The sequence below is a fragment of the Astatotilapia calliptera genome, chromosome 11 (genome assembly GCF_900246225.1).
Source record: "Astatotilapia calliptera chromosome 11, fAstCal1.2, whole genome shotgun sequence".
Taxonomy (NCBI): domain Eukaryota; kingdom Metazoa; phylum Chordata; class Actinopteri; order Cichliformes; family Cichlidae; genus Astatotilapia; species Astatotilapia calliptera.
Window position 1 is genome coordinate 27,175,393 of NC_039312.1, and position 15,970 is coordinate 27,191,362.

Sequence of the window (15,970 nt, forward strand, 5' to 3'; positions counted from 1 at the left end):
ATTAGTTTGTTATATAAATCTGCGACTAATTTAGCTACTTATCTCTAGATACGCTTTCACAGTCTGTTCCTTTGCTACAGGTATGAATCCATACAAGTTCGTACAATAACATATTAACATGCACCAAATGACAAAGTGTCTCTTTGAAGTAGGGCACAAAAAAGAAACTCATTATGTTTTTTTTTTTCTTTCATTCTGATATGAAACAGTTACATTTATGCAGAGGCATTTATGAAATGACATCCATTTTTGTGACTCACTACACTTCGGCTGCTAGGAGATGAAACACACGTGAAATCTGGAATGACAAATCCATGCACTATGATTTTGTAGCACCGTTACATTGACTAGAGGCACACAGGGGAGCATATACAGCTGCATTGTGGAGTGTGAGCCAGTAAAACAATGACAAGGCCTATCTATCCACCCCAGGGTGGCTTCTCCGAAGTCTGGAGTATTAAACTGAGCCCTGAGATAAAGCTTCTTCTTGCAGAGTTTTAGCCACGGGGGGAGTGTGCCCAGTCTCCTTATGTATTCCAGTCGTGCTGCATATTGTTTGATATAATCAACATGGACCAGGGGGTACTGCGCAGCACTCAAACACATAGCCCTCCCAAGGGTAATATAAGTCTGAGTAACACTGACATGATTTATGCAGATTTCACCACATGGCTATGTGCAATATTTTATATAAGAGTAGCATTTTTTTTTCTTTTTTTTGTGCAGGTTTTGACAAACAGTGAAATATTTAAAGGTCACTATATGAGCACACAGTGTGGAAATTCTCATGTGGATGTGTGTATATTCACAATCCAAGAAAGACCATTCCATAAGTGCATTTTCAGCTTTGCTGAAACGAACTGTAAGAGAGGACGATTCGGAGTTCTGCTTCACCTCAGAGGCATTTCCTCTCCCACACAAGTTGCCTCATTTCCCAGTGCAAGCGTGGACTTGGAGCATACAATAGTTTTACACTGTATACATTTTTACTGTGTGGCTGGGACTGGAGAAGCTTTGGAAAATGAGAAAAAAGTTCCACATGTCTGAACCAAGTCTGAACAGGACTTTACATACCAATGTGATTACCCGAGTGTTACAGGTTTCCAAAACACTGGACTTATTTTTCAGAAACAAGTCTGCAAAAAATGCTGCACCCTCCAATCCCATCAGTTTGGCATATATGCACTGTGAGGATGAGGTAGGGCCTAAGCTTTTGCAGTATAGGCTGGAAGTCTGTGTAAAGTATTTGACAGCAAGAGACTGGAAGATTTGATAGGTAATGTAAATCATGGAATACGCCTCAGTGGAGAGGAGGGAGGGGGTTAGAGCAGAGCGATTCTATCAAGAACCAAATCCTCCAAATGCAGCTTTGAATAAGAATGAAATAGATAAAGCTTGGAGGAGCCATCATAGGGACCGTAATATTAGACAAACAGGAGATTTGCAATCCTGTTCTCTAAAATATCAGAAGACATTATCAGTGCCTACTGGCTAATCTCATGCTTTTTCCTGAATTTAGAGGACGGTGGCTTTGCTTTTTCCTCTTCTTGAGCTAACAAGGCATCTGTGTAGTGTGTGGGTGGAATGTCAGGGCAGTGTAGGTGACTATGGTCTTATCAGTGTTGAGAGCAGGGTCACAAAGGGGAAGCGATGTTTAAGGATGCTGGAATCTACTGTTCAAGTTTCTGCAACTGTCAGGAGGTTAATTTCATGAAATAGCTATTGAGTGCTGTTCACTTGACAAACTATATATCACTCACTCTCACTCTCAAGTGACTTTTTTGCCAGCACAGATTCTAAAGATTCTCGCAGCCACGTGTTCACGGTTTCTACTTAGGTAGAATTTTCACAATTTCATAGTTATTTATCTAACATTTTTTTGTTGTACTCCCTACATTTCTACACACGTACCTTAGTCTCATTATTTTAGGTTTAATGCTTTGAGGTGAGATATTACTGAGCCTGAATGGAAAGAACAATAACATATAAAAGATGGTACACGCACAAGCACCATGAGATGAAAGAGGCAATATATATGTATGGATTATTAGACTCTATAGCACTATATTCAATGGTTAAAGTGGCACTAACGCTAAAGAGGAGCATAAAGTGGGTAATGTTTTTTAAGTGGCAGGTAATTTCAAATGTAAAGTCTCTATCAACTCAACAAATAATGACAAATATAGAGACTGTGTGCATTTCGTTGCAGTGTACCTGCTAGCTAGACCTTCGATAAACTGAAATCTTAAACCTGCAGTGTCCTCATTTTTTAAATCAGATTTTGAATCTGCAAATGATGCGAAGTTCTTTTACATTTTTTATGTTGCCAAACGTCCTGCAAAACAAACCTAGGCATTCTAACTTTGTATTGTCAAAAGGTTGCATGAAAACACTCAGCAGTTTAGTGCAGGATAAATTGGGTTGCTTTGATGTGCTGTGCAAATTTACAGCAAAGCATTGTGTCGGACCGGCGCACAGTGGCTTTTGATGTTCATGGTCAGTGTTAGGTTACATCAGGTTCATTCACTGAGTTCAACTGTTATAACAGCTGTATACTGCCTAGTATAAAGGCAGTATAAATAGCATACTTTCAGTGTAGGGGATGGAAATCAGCCAAGATCGCTTGTGGAGCATCTGCTTATGTCTTGTTGAATTCCGTTGTGTAAATCAACAAAGTGAGGCAGCAGCAGAGGTCAGCCAATTACAGCTTGTACCCAAAGAAAATCTACTTGAACTCTCAATAGAAATTACTGAGAGTTGTACTTCTGCAGCTGATCTACGGGTAAATTCTATTTTAACCCCTCACTGTATTAATTTTTGTGTTCAGGTATGGAAAGCAAAGCAAGAAAACTTTGTCTTTCCAGCTATTGATGTTATTTATTATTATTGCAATAATTTAGCATGAGGTTTAGTTAACTTTGCACAGAAATAGCTGGTAGAAACATCCTTCAAAGACATACTTTTTAACTCTGAGTACATTTCAGAGACTGTACTCTTTCACTTCTAATTGAGTAAAGAAATTCAATCAGTATTTAATTCTTTAACCCTAATCCACTGGCATCTGCACTTATACTTAAACAAATAATGTCTGTACATTTGTCAGTTCAGCATATGTTAAGAGAAAAACTGGGATGGACAACTAAACAGGAAAAAAGGCTTTAATTGGCTAGTCCTGACTGTTCTCACCAATATATTGACCTAGAAGATCGTAGAAGCACTGTTTATTTTCTCCTTTTGTTTTAGCAATTAAGCACTATTAATGAAAGGAAAGAAAATATGCGCAATGAGTCTAAGTGTGAGAGAATAGCAGTACTCAGCTGCTCTTTACCAGAGGGGATAGGTGGGTGGATAGGTGGGAGAGGAGGGGGTGAGGAGCTCCTATCACTCCCCTCCCTTAATTAAAACTAACGACTCCAGGTGCTGCATGGTGCTAGGCAGAGGAACGGCCGGGTGGCTTGTTTGTGTTGGTGGTTCGCCTTCATTACCACCTCCATCCATTCTCCTTAGGAGCCCACCGCAGTATCGACTCGGATCCCAACACACAATGTGCAATGTTAGAAAAAAAAAGGTGATCTAAATGCAAATGGTATGGTGTGATGCATTATACAAGGTGTATAGAGAAGTGATATGGGCAGCAGGAGGAAGATCCTTTCTTCAGGCAAAAGAGTTGGAATCTCAATGATGGCTGCAGGTCAATAGCAATACCACTCTTCTTAATGTTCTCCAAAAGCTTTGGGATGGGGAAGGTTGTTTCTCGGCAGCTAAGGAGTCGATTAACATGTTCACTCTTCAGCCTCTGAGGTATCTGGTGATCAATGAAAGACGGGGAAGAGAGTGAGAGAGCAACTGTCTATTCCCATCCCTGTCCTTTTAAATCACACTGGGTCTCAAGCGTCCTTAGGCCATCTTGGCATTCCTCTAACACACACACACACACACACATAAATGCATTGTGGAGTGCTCCTCTACCCAAAGGGTGTACTGCCTAGATCTATATGTAATTATGACAAATAGTTACCTTCTTGATACCGCAGGCACTATCACAACTGTAAAATATGTTCGAATTTAATTCTAGAAAATCGATTTGAGTATAAAGGTACTTCGAAGAAGATTTTGGTCATTTAATTCAATATGAAATTTCAATACTGTTGGCAGGTATCAAACCCTGATAAATGCTGCAAGTTAAAACAGTTTAGACAGGCTACCAAAGCATGTGGTGGGGGTGCAGCTTCCTAAGGGGCATTTAACCAAATATTAATTGGGGTCCAAGCCTTGATAGGGGTCCAAGATAGATAGATAGATAGATAGATCCATTAGCCAATTGGCAGTAGTGTGATGGTAATGGTAATGCCTCTTTCTCCCTCTTTCTTCTATCAGGGTGAGTCTGCCCTTTTTGCTATTATGCTATTATTCTTATCATTGAGAGTACACCCTGGATTGATCTTTGGAGAGCAGCCCATTTATTCTCCTATTCTCTGGTATATCTCTGGTTGTGAGCCTCAGTTATGGACATCTTCCTGTCTCTCTGGATGCTATTCTGCACCTCAGTTAACCTGCTAACATGTTTCCAGGCTTCCCTGATTTTATAGTTTTTTTTTCCTATAAGGGGGTTGGTTCCTTCCCAGTCCACTGCTTCCCTTTGGAGCTACAGCTTCAACATGTTTTTTGAACATGTTTTCAATGTTCAAAGAAAGTGATGCACAAACACACAACAGATGAACAGATTCTACAGCCCATGCTGCACTTCTCCATTAATTTTCATTGATCTCAGCATTGTAGCCTTTGTGTCATTTTGATGACACACTGAAAATTTGCAATATCAGCCATGTGGAGGAGCGAATGTAAGGTGGGGCCATTACTTGCTACATTGATAAGTTTCTTTTTTTGTTCTTGTAATGTCATACCTGTCCACTAGATGCCCTCAGTATGTTTTACTTGATACCTGCCTGAACAGATGTTTCTCATTTACTCTTTAAGTCCCCACTGCACAGTAAAGGGAGTTTTTCAACTTGCTAGACTTATGTTATGTTATGTGTTGTTTGAGCTTCAAAGTCTACCTGTTTGTTTGCCTCGTCCATCTGGCGGCTTGTTGCCAGGTGTCAGCCTGATCTTACTGACAATATACTGCCTGTGAAGCCTTCAACTTTTATGGACTCTTCGTCACTTTCCCTCCTACACATAAATTTCCACACACGCACTATTACACTCAACGAGGCTACTTTAATTTGAATAAAATCCAATAAACAAACTTGCCTGGGGTGGAAATGCTAAACTATCAAAGACAAGACAACGCAGGGATCATTGTGCTTGTTATGCCTTTGGCATTCATTCTTGTTGTGTCATTAAAAATGCTTATTGAAGTTCTATTTGCCCTCAATGATGTTGATTTTCTTTTGATGATTCTTTTCTCCTCTTAGCATTTGAGTGGCCCGGACATAATAAAGGCCAAAGCCTGGCTTTATTAAGTAGGTCTGAGTTTATTGCATGAAGTCGTGCTTGGATTCAACACTTCACTCAGGTTCATTCGGTTCTCTGAAAATCTTCTACTCAGAGGTAGCCTAAGATTTGTAAGCAGTAAGCAAATGCAGGCCACTTGATTTCTAGGATAATTCTGTTTTTGGTTCTAAATTATTCTCAGAGCTGACCTATTTGGATTTTCCTTATTTTCTGTCAAATACTGGTACAGTAATAGATGCTCATATTAAACATGGTCAGTATGTGCACAAGTAACCTCTGTGCAAGCCCAAGTATCAGACTGTTCTAAATGCTCGATTTCCATTATATGTTGCTTTGTTTTGTTTTCTTACTCTTGCGTGCATGGTGTTGAAGAAACACAGAGCTCTGCATGTGAAAAGGACAGAACCACCCAATATTAAGTAATCTATGGATTTTAGACGTTTATGGAAAAATATGTAAATGAAAGTTCAATTTGATTGCCTTTTCTAAAAAGAAAATGATAACAGTTGATACTTAGCACTGGACTTTTTTATTTTGTTTTCTTTTTGTTTTGCACCATGCTTTGTTACATTTTTTTGTTCTTCACACTACTTCCCAGAGAAGTCTTTTATTAATCCAGTCCAATATAATGCTGGATGTTCAGGCAGCTAAAGTTAAAAGATGAAGCAGTGTTGAGGAATCAAAACCAGATAAGTATACATGATACCACTAAAATGTGTATTGATATTCAGACCCAATTGTCTCATAGCTGCTATTAATCATTCTGCTAACTATTGAAAGCTGTGCTTCGTTACCTTTGCTACTTCCTGACATCAGAATTTTCTTAATTTGGTATTTCAGCGCATTTCCCTCAGGTACACCTTTCAACAGGGGTGTATGCACATTTTTATGCAGCTTATGGCTGAAGGAATTAATTTCTAATTAGAATTAGAAAGTTAGTTTAAAAGTTGCATGGTGTTAAAGGCACAAGAGGTAAAACATTTGCTTTGGTGGATACACCATCTACTGTATTGGGGCCTATAATAACTTAAATAATTAATATTTGTAATGATCAGTCCACAAATTAACTGGAAATAAACATAGCAGCTCAGATTTATGAAGAAGGCGAAATTCTGCTTTAAAAGCTTGGATGTATAGTGTATAGCGCCATTAATAAGATTTCTTGGCCATTGAGTAGGCAATTTCTTTTCTTTCTTTCATTTTCCCAGGCACTTAAATGAAAGTGCAGTTTAAAAGCATGTTGTTTACTCAATTTATTTTGAAAAGACACTGCTGAATGTAAAAATGATTCAAAAAAGATTTTGAATCTTTCGAGGTAGAGCTTTTCTGAAAGAAAAGGGTCTAGTAATATATATATATATATATATATATATATATATATATATATATATATATTTTTTTTTTTTTTTTTTTTTTTTTTTTTTCTACATTTAAGATCTTTGTTTTTTTGTTCAATTTTTGTTGCCTACTGGAACATTTCAGCTCCTATTTATTCCTGCTCCTGTGTATGTTCATCTGCTAATCTGCCCAAAACACAAGGAATATGTTTTGATTCCTCATGCATGCACCAATGAAAAGCGTAACAGCCACACTTAAAGTCGCTGCTGTTAGATTATAATAAATGTTGAAGGGTGTCAGTTGGAATTTTCCTCTAGAGTGTGCATGACAGTTGTGGTGATGCAAAAATATGCACAATGTGCAGGAGAGTGCTTTTACAATGCTTTCCCACCATTTTACATTTATTGCTATAAAACAAATTCTTTGTTCAAATTGACTAATTCCAGTGAATTTATTTGTGTGTGCTGCTTTTATGCATGCACCTTCGCCTGTGTCTGTTGTCTGCTCTGGGGAAATCATTAAACATATGCGTAGAAGCCTGAACCGACTTTGCTATGTTAGCAGGCTCCCCTAGCTGGTCACAGCTTATCACAAATTATGAGCTTGTTTATTCTGGCAGCATTTGTGATGCTGTTGCTGTGAGTTTATTCCTGCTGTGGCATTGCACTGCATTTCCCCAAAATAATTTAGTAGTACGAGCTTTTATATTTAGCTCACCTATTCTAAGGTCTGGTGTAATATAGCATACATAATATGCACGATACTAAGTGATAGAAAAGAAATCCATAAAAGGATGACAGAACTGCTCTTTCTGTGCAAATATTGTTTATATAATAATTTACGCAACAATACACAATGTAGTTCTAATTATACAATAATTTATCATTCTACCTGAAACCTGATCAGTTAAACTTTTATTATAAACCATAAACACCCCCCATCACTCATTACTCCCCATAACTTGATGTATTATTATCAGTAAACAATACATTTTGTTACCATTTTTTCACCATCCTCATCAAGGTCAACTAGTGAAAGCCACATGTTTGAGTTTGAGTCGACTTCACAAACTTTTTTCTTACCAGTAGTAACTCTAATACTACTAGCTAAGCACGACGGTAACCTGAAGGTCCCGGCACACTCTTACATCCTTACCTAACATGCTTTACAAGACAGAGAAGGAGACTCTTCTTCCACATAAGCACTGATTTCTTTTATTTGCTTTCCATTATTTCCCTTTACTCTAGAGATCATTTTAAAAGATAATCAATTTGAGCTGATCACAATATGCATTTCAGCGGATAAGAAATTATGATAATGATCTGTAATATAGCCCCAGCTGAGAAGGCTAATTCATGTTTATATTGCTTCTGCTCTCACCTTCTGCTTATTGTTCCCCAGATAAACCTCAGGTAACATGCAAGAACGTTTTTTGTTTGTTTTTTTTACTATGTAATTTGTCTCAAGAAGAAAAACTCATTGTGCGTTATTTTAAGAGTCTAACAGAACACCATGTATAGTAATTAACAATAAATGTGACCATAAACTGTCAGTTCAGTTACTAGTGTGTAAACGATTTGTCAGCGATGGAGAGCAGAACAAATTTTGATGTTAATTGTGTATGAGTTGTGCGTTGTGTGTAGTGAGTATTAAACATTGCATATGCAACATGCCAGCTGTTTCTAGTGATATAATGATTTAATGTAACAAAGTAGAAGCTCAAAAGGTAAAATTGGGATAGGATATTGATTAATAATAACATAAACCTGAGACCTAATCTCTTGCTAACTGTTGTAGATGAACATTTCCATAAAAATGACAGAAAACATTTTTGCAGCTGCTTTTAATTTGTATTCTTTATTCAGTGCCAAATATCAACTTTTTCCAATGAAAGAAATGTCCACATCTGACTTTCTCTTTAAAAGAAATTCACAAAATGGTTGAAATGTATAAAATAAATACAGTAGAGAAGCTCTCCTATTTCGGTGCTGTTTCATAATTCACATCTCCTCAAAATTATGTAAAATGTGTATAGCACAGTAAATGCTACGGAGAAAGTCTTTAAGAAAGAGTCAATAAGCATAATAAATTAATATTTTGTGGCTGTTGCGGGAATCCTCAGAACTTGCAGCAGAAGCCGCAGCCCTTGTTGCTTCGGCAGCAATTGCAGCACCAGCGGCACAGGGAAAGATGGCTCTGACGCTTTTGCCTGATGTGATTTGGCATCTGTGGGAAAGACAAAAGACGTGAGCAAGGTGTTCAACTCCATCCGCTCTATATACCAAGGTACTCTGCAGGGAAAATGCATCCACTTAAATTTTAATTTGCTCTTGGTAATTGGTTTAATTCATTCAGTCGATTGAACATACCATTGATGACTCCGCTGACATCTCTTGATGTGCCACAACTGGAGTGTCATTGCTCCCTGCCTCCTCCGGCTCTTGCACCTGTTAATGAATTATGCACATTGAGGAGGCGCATCTCAGCGTCCTGGCAAAACATTTATATCTAATAAGCAAATGAAGTGAGTTTAAGACGAATTCTTACCCCAGCAAATGGGATGGCAGAGCTCTCCAGAATGCAAATAAAGGCGAGCACGAGTGTCACTGCAACTGCAATGCTGAATGCCTTCATTTTTGTCGGGGTTTAAATGGTTAAGTTGTTTTACCCTTTGAAGATTAGAGTTGATGGGTCTTCCCTCTCATGGGTGCCGGTGCAGCGAAGAACACCACAATACCTTCAATTTATTCTTCAGGTCCAGTGATGGATGGTGATTGCCTGGGCAAGTGGATTTCTTTAGATATTTCACTGACCCTTGTCAGCTCGTGTCCTTCTCCTGTTTGATGGTATGCTGACTGTGTTGGTTTTTATACACAGTTGGGCTCAGTATTGCCTCATCGCTGCTGGAGGCCCAGCCCTTTCCTGGCAACAGTTACCCAATTCCAATGGGGAAGTTTTTGACCTCTTCATTTCTCCTTACTGTAGTTCTGCAATACTAGGGGAAATTCACTGATCTATTTTTGATTGTGGGGTCCCAGTGTCTGAGAAAGATATGAAATCATCTACAGACTTTTTAAGGGAATAACTTTCCACTGTGAGAACATAATTCCACACATGAACACGCTGCTGGAGACCATTATTTTTACAATCTCTGAGAGCAATATGTATTATGTAAATTGGACTTTTGTTCTGGAGGAACCCTGGTAAGAGCACAGTACTTTCTCCAGCAAAAGGCCTAGACAGCATAGGTCAATCTATTGCATGGCTGACTGAGTCACACTTGTTTCGACCCAGGAAATCCTTCACTAAGGAGAAGGAGCCACTTTGGAATATCCATTGCTCAGTCTAAAGGATGTAATTACAACCTCTCAAATGGAATAATTAGCCCCTCATTTTCAACACGTTCAGTTTTTGCATAATACACAGGAACCTGCAGTTGAACCAAATTAAATCCCTTTGAGAGCTGGAGAGTAGTAGCCAGGATTAAAAAGCTCCATTTGAGAGTCAAGGTGTTTCAATATGCAAGAGTTAAAGATGAATATAAAATAATGTAGTGGGGTTTATTATGTGTTGACAACAAAGAATTGCATTGTTTCTGGTATTTTAATCTGCATCTGTTCTATGTCATAGTTTTTATTCTTTCATGCATCATTCTTAGAGCAGATAATTAAGAACCAACATACAAAATAACAGCTGCTTTTGTTTCCTCAAAACATTTCTCATTTCCTGGCAATCTCATAGTTTCTGAATAAATTTCAAACTGTGCACAATTAAAAACCATGTTTATTTAATGGCATAATAATAACAACAGCAGACTGCTCACAGTTTTGTTGGAAAACCGGATTTCTCATTCCTTCCTTTGCTACTGAAGCCATGAGAAACACCTACAGATTAATTAACCAGTCAGTGGAAGAAAACTATTCCACAGGAACATCAGGCTGTGAATAAACACAAAAATCAATAATGGTGGAAATGAAATAAGAAAACGGCTAAATAAAGGAACAAACTGATAAATGATCGCGCTGTGGAGGCTGATAAAAATCAGAGGCCATTTGAATTCTCATTATACCTTCAAAGTCTTTCCAATCGCCCGTCCTGACTCAATTAAGGAACAACATGTCACAGGACCTCTGCGTCAGTCTGTCTCGTTTACTGATAACCCCGCTGGCCCACATGCTTGCTTTGGGTGACCACAACATCAGTGTCAACAAATACAGCCACGAATGGCTCCGCATTTGTTGGAACACATCCATAGTTTTATCATTTTTACAAGATCATCACATTTTCATTACTTACTATGCATTTGATTTTTGTCTTTTATGCTCACGTGTGAGGAGAAGAGGCTCTAATCCTATATCTAGTCCACATTATGTCTTCAAATAATGAACATGTCATTTTATTTGATGTGCTTCACTAAGCATGACTCGTGAGATGCGAGATCTGACGCTTGTTAACAGTACAAAGACAAAAGTAATATATCCAGTTTCCCCAGAGTGTAAAAAAAAGAAAAGAAAAATTAAAGATCTGACGTTGAAGTTGTTTTTTTTAAGAATTCATAGCAGAGTTTTCCAAGTGCACATTTTGTCCTGTTTTCCTGGGCGCCCCTGTCTGTTAGCAGTCCCTGTGGCTATCAGTAGGAATCTACTTGCCAAACAAATGCCGGCACCAGCATGGCGGACAGATTCACCTCAGCAGGCGCCACTCTACCAGTTTCTTTGCCCCCGGTCGAGGACATTGCCCCCGTCTGTCTCTGTTTCATCATCATACCCTACTGCTGTCCCCATCCATTTGTCACCCCTCCTCCCCCTTGCTCCTACATGCTTTATAGGCTGCTGTAAGACAATCCATACATTATATCTGCCAGCTGCCAAAGCCATCACACAAAAACAGTGCCCCTCGATGCAGTCAACCATTTCCCTAAATACGTCTTCTCTCAAAACTGGGTCACGAGTGAACCAGTGTTGGGACATCACTCAGGGGGGAGGAGTATGGAGTACAGGTTAATGGGTTGCTGGTCAATGCAGGGACTTTCCCTGTCAGCGTGGAGTGAGAGGCAGGTTACAATATGCTACTGGAACTTCCAAAATTTCAGTAAGTAAGACCAGTCCTAATAGATAAAAATAACGGGCAAGAGAGCACTTATTCATGCTACCATAGCAACTTCAACTAAACAATGAATGAAAAAATTTAAATTATAAACTGTACACTCAGTACACCCTTGCTGCATGTCATTGTGCAGCTCTACTGCCTGGTCTCCTTTCATCTATTTTCAAAATCTATTATAAAATCATAATGTGCCCCAAAAAAGAGGGCTAAAAAAGCTAAACATTACAAAGAAAAGAAAAAGTACTTTAAGCTATGAAATGTTTTAATTTGTCAAACAGATTTTGTCTCTCAGAGGTACCTTCAGATACAACACATGGGGGGAAACCAGCTTAACACCGAGGGGAGATTTCTTTTAGTCTTGGATAGAAGTCTAAAGAACACAATAATTGCAGTCTGCTTGAAAAAAAAGTATGAATTAGCTTTTCAGCATCTAGTATCTCATGAGCAACTACACCATGGTGATATTTCAGAGTGGGAAGATGACTCCTTTCCCCCATTTCCCTCATAATGGAAAGCATCTTTTGCCATGTCAGTGTAAAAGCACACCTGGGGTTGTCTGCCAAAGTGAAAGGCTTTACTCATAATTTTCCAGTCAACCGTGTTTCATTTAAATGTAGCATCTATACATGATATTTTATAGCTTAAAAAGATGTTAAATCTTTGTTTGGTTAAACTGGCTTTTGCACAGGGTATAATCCACTCAGTGAGCTCTACATATACCGTACATTTATTTTTCCTGAACTGAGATTTTTGGTTTCTCAGAAACACCAGATCCATGATAAAATGGCGATGCCAGACAGGGAGATATTCAGTGTTTATCCCCAGTGATGGTACTTCAAACAATACGTTTGGTGCAATCCAAACTACATGACCCACAGCTTTAAGACAGAGACACGTGTCTTTCAACACGTGCACCAGTTTGATGCGTCAGTTTGATCAGTGCTGGAAATACTGTCGAATATGACACTCTGGATGCACAAAAAGGCGAAACGAACAAACAAACAAAAAAAAACTATGCTCCATTTATGACAGCAGCAGAATACAAACCTTTGTGCTGATACTTCTCTTATGAGTGTGACAGGTGCTATGTCATTATTAATGTACAACCAAGAAAGATGGTAAGTGTGGTGTGAGGCACATTGTATGTCAGGTGGAATAAGACTCTTTCTGTCAGGCTTTTTCAACAAATAACCTCAGAGAGAGGGGGAATGTGTAACAAGCTCGGGCAGTGGACAATACATGCTCCTGACAGTGTGCTCCTGTAGCTAAAAAAGCACAAAGGTAAGACAAGCCTGCAGGCCATGAAACTGTGGCTTTCCAGGAGAATGTTTTGGCCAGCATGAGTTCAATGAAAATCACTCAACCGTGTCCTTTGGTAGATGTGTACACACACACACACACACACACACCGAAAAAATTAAAAAAGGACTTATCCAAATCACATAAAGGATTTTATAGAAGTGGCTTTTTCACTCCCTTCCTCCAGGCAAATGTGCAGCAGACATTCACTGAGTACTGACCAGACCTAAACCACTGATTCAAATCCATTAAATACAATTTCGGCAATAACAATCCATTGCTCAAAGCGGAGAGAGTTTCCTCTTCCAATTAATACATCAATTAATTCTAAGTGATTTATCTGGTCTTAGAGGTGAAGGTTGAACTCCCTGGTACATGCTTCCTATAACATTTATTAAAGAAACATGTCTTTATGTCATTTCATTTTCCTTTCCAAATCAGTATTATTGCAGCTTTGCCTGACTCGATTCAGAACGCTTTCGGGGTGAAGAAGGAAAACAGACAGACGGAGAGAGACTACGCATGTCCCAATCAGAGAGGTACGTGGGATCAGAGATCATCCACTTCAAACAGAAACGGGGACACACAGACGCCTGCCTGCCTGCTTGGTTGTCTATGCATGTTTAAATGGCAGCTGACAAGCCTGAAAACAAAACCAAATCAAATTTAGCACATACTCTCAGTCAAGTGAATACTCAGTGCATGTGTTACTGTGTCTGTGCAAACAGCAGTCTACATATATCTCTATCTATCTATATAAAATAGCAGCTTCTCTTTTAAGAGCAGCAGAATGTAGCCCTGCCCAACGCAATCTCACTAAGGGCTTGGATATAGCTTTCATCCATCATTGATCTTTCTCCCCCAAGGTGCCCTCTATATCTTCTAAATACTTACCAGTGTGTTGATTGTGTGGATTTGAGTACACATGGGACACGTAACCCATAGTAACTCTATCCTTGCAAGAGAAAATTCGAAAATATATTTAAAACTGTATCTCTGTTCCACACTGACAAGACAATATAACCCTATACCCTGCACGTTTTGTTGAGAATATAGACATTTTTGTGTTAGTTCAACCTGCCAACTGTTCACAACAATAAAGACGTATTGTCCCAAATTACTAACTAACATGCCCAGGAGCTGGACCAGATCCCTGCCACATGCACATCTAAGTGAAAGGCAGTGGTTATCATGGACACCCATGCTTCTTCCTGCAATTATGTCCAAAGACTGCTGTGAAAAAAGCAAATTTTAAAGGTAGTCAAATCCAAGATTCTCAACTGGTGGCAAATGAAACGTAGTGTTCCACTGTTGAGCCACATATAGCAAAAACCACATCGACTTTTAAAAATTACTCAGATTAGAGCCATCAGCAACCTTTAGAACCACATTGCGAACAGCCGCTCCGCCATACTGCACCAAAAGCAATGAAACCTTTAAAGACTCCCATGTTAAAGCGACCAACTTCATAGCATAGTCTTTTTACAGCCTGGTCAAAAAAAAAAAAAAAAGGTTTTATGGAGTTATCCATCCATCCATTTATTTTCTTCCGCTAATTCGGGGCCGGGTCGCGGGGGCAGCAGCCCAAGCAGAGAAGCCCAGACCTCCCTCTCCCCAGCCACCTCCACCAGCTTGTCCAGGGGAACAACAAGGTGTTCCCAGGCCAGCCGAGAGATATAATCTCTCCAGCGTGTCCTGAGTCTGCCTTGGGGCCTCCTCCTAGTGGGACATGCCCGGAAAACCTCGCCCAGGAGGCATCCTTGTCAGATGCCCGAACCACCTCAACTGGCTCCTTTCGATGTGGAGGAGCAGCAGCTCTACTCTGAGCCCCTTCCGAAGGTCCGAACTTCTCACCCTATCTCTAAGGGAGAGGCCAGCCACCCTTCGGAGGAAGCCCATTTCCGCCGCTTGTATTTGCGATCTCGTTCTTTTGGTCACTACTCCGAGATACTTGAACTCCTCCACTTGGGGCAGAAGGGAAACTCCATCCTTTTCCGGCTGAGAACCATGGCCTCAGATTTGGAGGTGCTGATTCTCATTCCCACCGCTTCACACTTGGCTGCGAACCGTTCATGGAATTAATAAACCTAAAATGGACGAGTTAAGGTTTAAAGTTAAGAGCCATGGTCAGGCTAAAGGAGGCAGCTGTAACCAGCAGCTATCTGCTAGGTGTCGCCTCAGCTTTTCAAGTGATGGAACTGGATGTCTGGAGCATGTTTTTATTGTTTGTGCCTTTTGGAAAATTTTAATGCAAATCAATGACACTATTTTATGCTATGTTGAAAGCTTCTTTTTTAAAAAGGTATTGCAGCAGTTTGAGATCGCACATTAAAGAAAAAATTCTACTTGTCTAAGTATTAAGATTTATTTAAAAGACTTAATATCTATCCATCTCTCTATAAATGGGGACTTAACATTACTTAAATCTTTATGAAACCAGTGGGATATTTGTTGTTATCAGATCAGATCAGAATACTTTAATCTTAGGGGGAAACTGTTGAGAAAGTGCAAAATTTAAAAAGTTCAAAGAGTAGAGATTAAAGAAAAAAATAATAGGAGCAACAGGCTGCATGCATGGTGAGACATGCACATTGTATATTAATCATTTGGAAGAAAGCACACTAAACAGGCTTGGGGTGTGTACTATGAATCAGCAGCTCTCCGGCTGTTTAACACCATCAGGGTTGCATCTAAAACAAACCAGCTAAAATTGTCTTACATCTCACACAAATACCTTTTATTCAAGTTGCACACTAATTTAACTAAATAC

General features: G+C 39.3%; 1 protein-coding gene across 1 annotated transcript; it reads right to left on the reverse strand.

Annotated features, from left to right (window-relative positions):
• Positions 1–8,633: 8,633 nt before the first annotated feature.
• On the reverse strand, positions 8,634–9,661 carry hamp (hepcidin antimicrobial peptide). Its single transcript, XM_026184499.1, has 3 exons — positions 9,343–9,661; positions 9,165–9,242; positions 8,634–9,021 (listed from the first exon to the last, which is right to left on the reverse strand). The coding sequence occupies exons 1-3, from the start codon at positions 9,427–9,429 to the stop codon at positions 8,914–8,916; spliced, it is 273 nt and encodes a 90-aa protein (XP_026040284.1). The 5' UTR covers positions 9,430–9,661; the 3' UTR covers positions 8,634–8,913.
• Positions 9,662–15,970: the final 6,309 nt, after the last annotated feature.